Source organism: Corvus brachyrhynchos, unplaced genomic scaffold (assembly GCF_000691975.1).
Source record: "Corvus brachyrhynchos isolate BGI_N302 unplaced genomic scaffold, ASM69197v1 scaffold167, whole genome shotgun sequence".
Classification (NCBI taxonomy): Eukaryota; Metazoa; Chordata; class Aves; order Passeriformes; family Corvidae; genus Corvus; species Corvus brachyrhynchos.
The window spans coordinates 3,637,609-3,645,939 of NW_008239547.1; the positions used below are offsets into that span (position 1 = coordinate 3,637,609).

Sequence of the window (8,331 nt, forward strand, 5' to 3'; positions counted from 1 at the left end):
AAGAGAATCAGGGGTGTGAATCTTTGAGTTGAATGAGGTATAGAGGAATGAGAAATATTAATGACCTTTTCCCTATGTAGATTCACAGCAAAGGCAATAAACACAAATTAATGCTCATGTGCCCTTGTAGCAAGGAGGAATTATCACTCAGTCTCATTAGACAAGGAGTGAAAACAGCAGTAGAAAGGCTGTGACACAATATTAAAAGGAAAACAGGCTTATAAAGACATACGCTATTTTTATTCACTTAAAATGTTTAAACAAGCATTTCTTCATTTTGGCTTAGACAGCAAAAATAAGCCTTTGCATAAAACAAAGGATTACTGGGATCAATACCTGCAGGTCAGCCTTGTCTTCTCTGCTGACTTCTGTGAAAAGGATTTTCAGCTTTGCAGGGGCAATCTGGAGTAAGCAAGTCAGTGAGGTATGGGATTTGAAAGTAAGATATGTCACTGTTTGTAGACAACAGAGCTGGGAGCCTCTTTTCCTCTGCCTTTGCAAAGGTCACTGCCATGGTGAGCTACTGCACAGCTCTGAGCTGAAGGAGTAAGCACAGCAAAACAGCAAGAGAACACAATTGTATTCCACAGATATCATCATCGTAATAGAGCACTAAGGAAATATATGTGTGTCTCTGTGTATATACAGTTGAAAGACTGCATGTCTTACAAACACCACTACAATCTCAGGTGCTGGCCCTTCAAAAAGTGTCACTAAACATCCAGCACTACTGAGATTCAACAAGCAGGAAGCCCAGAACTATTGTAATTATGATATTGCAGACAGAGAAAGGCTCCAGGCTTCACCCAGCACCCCTGCTCCCGCAGCTGACGTAAGTTTCACAGGCTGCACTGGGCTCTCTCTGACAGTGCTGGCACAAACAGTGCTGCAGACACTCAGAGCTCTCTCTGACAAAGGAACAAAGACTGTTGTCTTCTGGAGGAAGCTCTTATTTGAAGATGATCCTGGGGAAATGAATTAGTGACACAGAAATCAACAAGTACACCAGCTAGACAGCATAAGAGGGAGAAAAGCAGGACAATGAATTTTAGTGTGTCTGTGTAATGGACAATCCACCACAGTACAAAGCTGCCATAAATAGTCAGGAGCAGACCATTTAATTTGCACACCAGTTCCAGAACCGGCTCCCTGAGCAGCTGCTAGTTCAGACCCCTTATGGTGCAGCCCGCAATGGGAATAGCCAGACCCTGCTCCTTGGGGTAGGAAGAGCAATTAGACAAACAGGGACCTGGGATGAAAGTCTCCCTGAAATCAATGGCTGAGACAAATTCTCCAGCACACCAAGACCTCATTAAAACTGCCCGCAGTGTCTAGCCCACAAAGTACATCTAGTGCAAGGAGAGCGATCCTGCTGGTGTTTTGCAACACATTACAAAATACCTTGGCTAGCAGAAAGAATTTGAGGCAATTTGCTCCTGAAGAGCCAGGTCGTGAGGAGCCTTCATTTTTCCAGCAAACTGGATTTAAGTTGACAAATAGTAACTGAGACAGAAAAAAACCCCTGACAAAGTTAGGGGAGATGGAGAAACCGACAACATTTAACTTGATCTTCAAGGGTGTAAATCTGTCAATACCCACAAATGACCACAAGGCCACATGCCAGTTTTCACTCTGAGATATCGTAACTACGACATTTGGCTGGTACCTCACATTGGAAAGAAAGTTTTTACATTTAGAAATGTAAAACATTGTAACATTTAAGGAATTTTGGCTACAGCCCACTAGCCAGCCTTCCCCCAGCCTCAGCTAAGGGATTATTTTGAATATTGCTTTGCTTTTCACGCATCTGTTGCCTAAATCAATGTGGAGGCATGAGGGAGGGACTGAAAATTGGCTCTTGAAATAGCGGTATATTTTAGTGTCATAACTGAGAGTCTTGGCAATCCCTTTTAACTTGAAATGTCAGTGCCATACCAAACGATCTGGTCATCATAACCTCAATTTCTGGCCATCAGTGAAAGAACAGAGATAGAGTCTCTGACATCAGGTTTCAAGGCCACTGTGAAAAATTAAGGAAAACAAATTTCATGGCTCACTGGAATTTTGCTTTACCTACTTTTGTGTGTTTCTTTTCAGCTGTTCCAGCTTCAGCTGTTTATCTGATCTCTTTCTGTTTGAATTCTTTTTACGCTTTTCCAGATTTTCTACAATGTAGTTTACTTCTCCAACTTTCTTCCCTGCTTTAAACTCCTGCTCCTTTTTTTTTTTTTTTTTTGTAGCTCACATAAAACTCACTCATACAAGCCTTTTGCATGTTTTGACTGTTAGGACATATTTCTCCTTTAGCAGATCTAAATTGGTGATTTGATGCCAATTTAATGCCATAAAGCATAAAAGACCTCAACAGGTCTTCAGTAATCACTGGTTACTTCCACATCTGCCTCTTTATCTCATACCCAAATTTTTAAGTCTGTAGTGAAGTGGATTTAATATTACTGAATCCAACTCTGCTTTTCTGGATAATTAGAAATTGAATTTTACAGATGAACATTAGACAAGGTTTTCCAGAACAGGTGTTTCTCCTTCAAGATGACAAAACTCTCATTCACAAAGAGTATCTGGAAGTTCCTGACATTTCCTGAATTGCAGGTGCAAACTCATCCACAGCCCAGCATTAGTCCATGCAGATATCCCTTCAGCTCACTTCTCAAATTGTGTCAAAACCCTCCCAAAAGCTTCTCTGTGAATACACATGGAAGATCAGAAGTCTGGTCTCACTAAAACTGCTTTCATCATTATGTTTCTGGTATTCACATTACAGACAAATGACCTAAAAAAATTTCAGTTAAACACACAAAGGAGTTTTGGGGTTTTTTTTCAAATTACAGAATTACTTTCAAAACCCACAAACCTGCAAAGGGAAATAGGATTTGCTGCATCAGATAAGATTACTAGTCTATCTGGTCAGCCACATTCAGTGTGTAGCTTTTTAGAAAAGAAAATTAAAATGGAAGGAAGAAATGGTGAATAAAACTAATTTTGCAGTTCAATACTGTATCAGTTTTTACAGTAGTTTAAGAAGAATAAAAAAAAAAAATCTCACCCAAAAGAAAGCAATCCGGTCTTCTTATTTCCCTAACTTTTTCTATTACAATCAAGAGATAAATTCTACCATTTGCACCAGCATGAATACAATTTCTTAACCTACTTGAGAATCATCAAACACTGCTTTGGTGCAAGACCCTGAAGACTTTCAAATGTTCATATCAAAATTTGCCATGGTAAGGAAAATGCATGTGCTTGTGCATATAAGCAAACACAGAAAGACCCAAACACTTTTCTTTATTTACAGCTGTATGACTGAATACAAACAAGCTGCTTTTCACTAGTTTCACCACAGGCATAAAATATTTCAAACTCCAGGACTACTGAGAAGCTCACAGTTTTTTTCACCAGTCATCATGCTCCAAATTTACAAGCCTAACTCAGATGGTTATTACTGGGATGTACCTGCTTAAATCCCTTCCACAGATGGGAGAGTGAACACTGTTCATGCCAAGTTTCAGTCTGGATTGAATTTTTACAGCTGGGTCATAAATTTGCAGATTAAAAGGGTTCTAATGGAAACACAGGTACAACCTTAACTACAGCAACATGAACAGCAGCAATGTAACACTGCACGAGGGACAGTCTGTGCTACAAGCAGAATCCATCAGGAGTTACCCAAAGTCGCATTATTTCTCCCCAGCAGTGGCGGAAGGAGGCTGGGACATGCGGAAAACCCATGCCAGGTGTGAAGTTTCAATTCAGATGTTTTTCCAGAAAGAAGTGAAACTTTTATGGGCTTGCCATTCCTTTAAGTTTACTGCCCCAGCCAGAATGTGAAAAGTCCAGCTCTTTTTTTCCTCCTGCTACTACCCTGTCTCGCCTGTGCCTGCCTTGTCAGCACCCTGTCCTCTCCTGGTCACATTTCTTGCACTGCACACAGATTAATATGTTAGTAAGAATCACCAAAGGCAGTGGTTATTAGTGATGAAGATTATAGATTTTGTATGTAAAAGTGATCCACTGGGCAATAAAGAAGAAGTTTGTCGCTGTAATTTCTTTTTCTTCATGCAGGTACCATGGGCAGATGTCTTGGTGCAGGAGCAGAGTCAGCTGCAGTCGCACAAGAGCTCTGAGGAGCAGAACAGGCACATTTCAGCGTTGGAGCCAGCACAAGTCTTGCTCGCAACTCAGTAATCTGCCTCCAGCCATGGCTTTGTCTGCTCAAAAGTGCTTCCCCATCACTGATATATAAATTTAGGTGTGGACTTCAAAGCCACATCTAATGAGGTGACAGCCCACATCCCTGTCTTTGCAAACACTCTTGTGTTTTGTTCCTCTTTTTTGCTCTTCCATGTATAAAATCATCCCATATTTTTCAAGTTCATTGGCCCCTATCTCCTCTTTGGCACTAACAGCTGATACTCGCATTTTGCCACTGGGTTTCCTGGGTAGGGGACAGAGCAGATACACGCTCCTTTGTGCCTTCAGAAGCATGCTGGGGTACAGCTGCAGTGCCAAGGCCCCTCTGCATGCACACCAAGGCAGCGTGAGGCAGCCAGGCTACAGAGACATTCCACAGGATGCAAACCACTGCTCCTGCCTGGTGCTGCCCCACTCTGTCCCTGGCTCTTACACCAGCGCTGCAGCACCCAGGGCTTTCTGCTGCTCTGCTTGAGCTGGTGCATTGCTGGTTACCTCATCTCATTATGTCCTCTGAGCCCCACTCTGCCCTCCTCTCTGAGCAGTGTTTCTTTTTGCAACACATGCAGTGCTTCTTTTTGCAGCAATGGCTGCAGCTGGCTGACGTTCAGGCAGAGGGACCCCTGAATCAGGGCAGAAGCCATGGCAAGGCAGCACGTGAGCCAGGTTTCTCCTGCAAGAGATGTGCACACAAATTTGGCTACTGGGGAAAATCCTGCTCAGGCAATGGAAGGGGAGAAGGAGTCCTCCATTTTACTTAATGAGTTTTCCCAAGCTGTAGTTTCACACTCTTTAAATATACTTAAATTAACTGCTAATTTTCTAACTAATTTCCCTATTATATTCATTACTAACCATGCAGTCTACAGCTAAAACTGGAAAACATTCTGATTTATGACTATGTGCTTTTCCATGCACATAATTTCCTGAAACATTCACATTTTGGCTGGCCCCAGGTTTTAAGACCAAGCATAATTCTGAAGACATTCAGAACAATGGGAAAATGGGGATAAATATTTTTTTCTCCTTGAAAACACCTTCACTAAATGAGTGAGGCCTAAGGCTTGTCAGGGAACAGCCCCTGCTGAGGCCTGGAGCATTGACTAACTCTAAAGAGGAATATTAAAATATATAGTTGTTAGAGATTGGTGACAGCACCACACATTTTTCCTGCTGTGTCTCAGAGAGGTCTTGGGCAAGCACAGGGGTCTGATGCTTTTTTGGCCACTGCTGTGAATATTTACATCGGGAAAATTTTAATGGTCTTGGAGAAACAAAGGCAGGCTTGCTGCATTGGCATGGGCAGTGACAACATGTGGCCATGGAAACATGGCTGGTGCCCTGATTTTTTTGGTGTCTCTGATTTTTCAGTCAGATGTTGTAATCTTTTCCATTTCAAATCATTCATGCAAGAACCCCTCATTCTCTACAATGATAAAGCTATCAGGAGTCCTGACACGTGCTGCTCTGAAGCAAGCTGATTTGAAGAAAATCCTCTGCAGCCAAACAACTGGCTCAAGATAGTTTTTACTGAAGCATATGGAAAATTTGCCATGACATCGACAGAAGCAAAACCAGAAGACATGCCCACAGTCTCTGCTCTGCGGGTTCTCCACAGCAATGATACCTGAATTATAGAACAGGCACAAATATGCTGCTATTTGAAGCACATCTTACCTGCATAGAGGCCAGTCTCTGGGATCTTCAGTATTTTGGGTTTAAAGGGGAAAAAAAGCCTTAAACATTCATAACCTTTTGCATCTGAAAACAAATAGATAAAACAAGGATGCATAGTTTGTGCATCCAGCACCTGTGAGAAAACAAATACTCTCTTTTCCCATAACACTAACCACTAAAAGAAGGGAGTGGAGAGAAGTGGCACAGGAAAGTTGACACTGCTGGGAGTGCTGCTTCCCCTCTCAGCAGGGCTTGCTCCAGGCAAAGCTCTTCCTAGCCGGCTGGCAGTCCCTGGGTGCCCAGGCTTTTGGGACAGTGCTCTACCCTCAGCTGTTGTTGTTCCCAGCCTACCCAGTGCTCTCTTTCTCCATTCCCCAACGTGAAAGAGGTTGGAACTTCTACCTTCCCACAAAAAAGATTCAGTTCAGATGAAGCACTGTTTTTCAGGGTCATGTGGAAATAATCCTGACCAATTCCCCTTGCAACTCAGATACTGAGAAACCAAGAAACTAAAGAGAATTAAAAAAATAGCTTATTTGATTTTTGGTGTTTGAACTGAAAGAAATGCAGAAAGTGAACCAAACTAGCAGGGAATGGGTAGGATCTTTAAAGTTCTCAGGTTTGGGCTATCACATCTGGTATATTAAACCTGACACTTCCTGTGTTGTAAAGACATTTCCTTTTATTCTTTCTTTAGAAAAAACAACAGAACAGTAAATTAAACATAATCTTCTCCTCAATTCTCAATTCCATGCTATTTTAGTGTTGACAAATCAGGTCATGTAATAATAAAATTCCTGCAGAAATACGATCTTAACTGTGTAACCTTCAAATTGCAGTTATGCTGCTGTGTGCATTTAACACTGTACTTGACATTCACCTTTTACATTTCACTTCTGGATGATATTAGGATCTGCAAAAAAGACCTCCTTCAGCTCTCCCAGGTTACCATTTATTTCAAAGTACCCCCAAGGTTTCCAGCACCGTTTAGATCAAACTTACAAAAGTCACTGCTGTGAGCAGTATTTGCGGGTCCCTTGAGTTGTTTCTGAAAACAGGTTCCATTGTGTTTGTATTACGCTCTCAAATTTTACGGCTTATTTTTAAATTACATGTTAATTTCTAAAAATGTTCAGTTGTAAGGAAAAGTTGGCAAGGACCACACAAAATCACAGCACTGTTCTGCAGCTCGTGTGTCTCTCAATAGTACTTATGTGCATGGCTACACCCTTACATTTAAGTGCTCTGTAGAAATGTGGGCCTGATCCTGCAGTATGCCAAAGGTCTCATCAGAGGTGCTCAGCATGCTGGAATAAACGACCCAGGATCATGCCTTATGAATCACCAACTTTGCAGGCTCCAAAGGAAAGAAAGAAAGGAAGGTGAAAGAAAAAGTCAGTAGTAATGAAAACATCAGAAACAGAGCGCACTCCTGAGTATAAATGTCTAAAAATAGAGATCAAACATCTTCAAAAATCAGCCAGTCATTCAAGCATTTGTTTAAAACCACCCTCTCTTCCAGGCCTGCAAGTCTTTCGTTTCCTCACTGTTTTTATTTGTCCTGGCTTTTCTACTGTGCTAAATAACATATAAAGTGAAATTAATGAAAAATCTGCCTAGAGAAAAAGGACTCCCTGTCCTGCCATTTCGTCTCTTTTTCTCTTGTTTTAATTTTTGCTTTCCTTCACTAGACAACAGTATGCCAGAAAGCTGCTAATTTTTCATTTCCTTGTGCTACAATGATGCAGGACATTTTGTTTCTGCAGGTGACTGATGATAGGGTACTCAGGGAGCACTGCAGCGCGATTACAGAAAAGCCAGCGTTTCAGTGTTCTGTAAACCAAAGACTGACATTGCCTCTTTAGATTTATATTCAGCCTCACTACAAACATTATTAGATCTTTTCCTTGTAGATTTCTGGAGTGCCCGTTGCAGTCAAGACTGTTGTTTCTGCATGCATTTGTACAACAAATAAAGGTAGACAAGTCTGGTTTCAGTTATTCCTGTCACACAGAGAACCCGCTGTGAGTGACAGCATGGCAAGCAGTTAGTGAAAACTACTTCTCCGACACAGCTTTTTAACTAAACAAAAACACTGAACCAAGCCTTTCACTCATCAGTTTAAGATGCGCATTTGACCAACTATATCTATTTACATTATACCTGCACCAGGATTAATCTGAACTGAAATTTTCTGCTTTAAGTGAATACACCTGTGTATATGTTATATACATAAGAGTATCAGCTTACGACAGAAAGACTTGCAGAAACCTGTGACACACCCGAGGGCAGCTGCACTCTTCCCTGGCTGCTCTGCTCTCCCTGCACTGTCTGCCCGCGCCGCCTCCCGCAGCAGCTCCCTGGCTGCCCAGGCCCGGGGGAATGGCAGCGAGGGCACCGCACCTGCGAGGGCTCCGACTCGGGGGTTTGCTGCCCCTCTCCAGC

General features: G+C 42.0%; 1 protein-coding gene across 1 annotated transcript in view; it reads right to left on the reverse strand.

Moving 5' to 3' along the window:
* Positions 1 to 8,331, reverse strand: part of MKX (mohawk homeobox) — a 46,849-nt gene that overhangs the window by 25,054 nt on the left and 13,464 nt on the right. Inside the window, exon 4 of the mRNA XM_017741556.1 lies at positions 5,887 to 5,970. Coding sequence (XP_017597045.1) covers positions 5,887 to 5,970 — 84 coding nt within the window. The remainder of the gene's footprint in view (positions 1 to 5,886; positions 5,971 to 8,331) is intronic.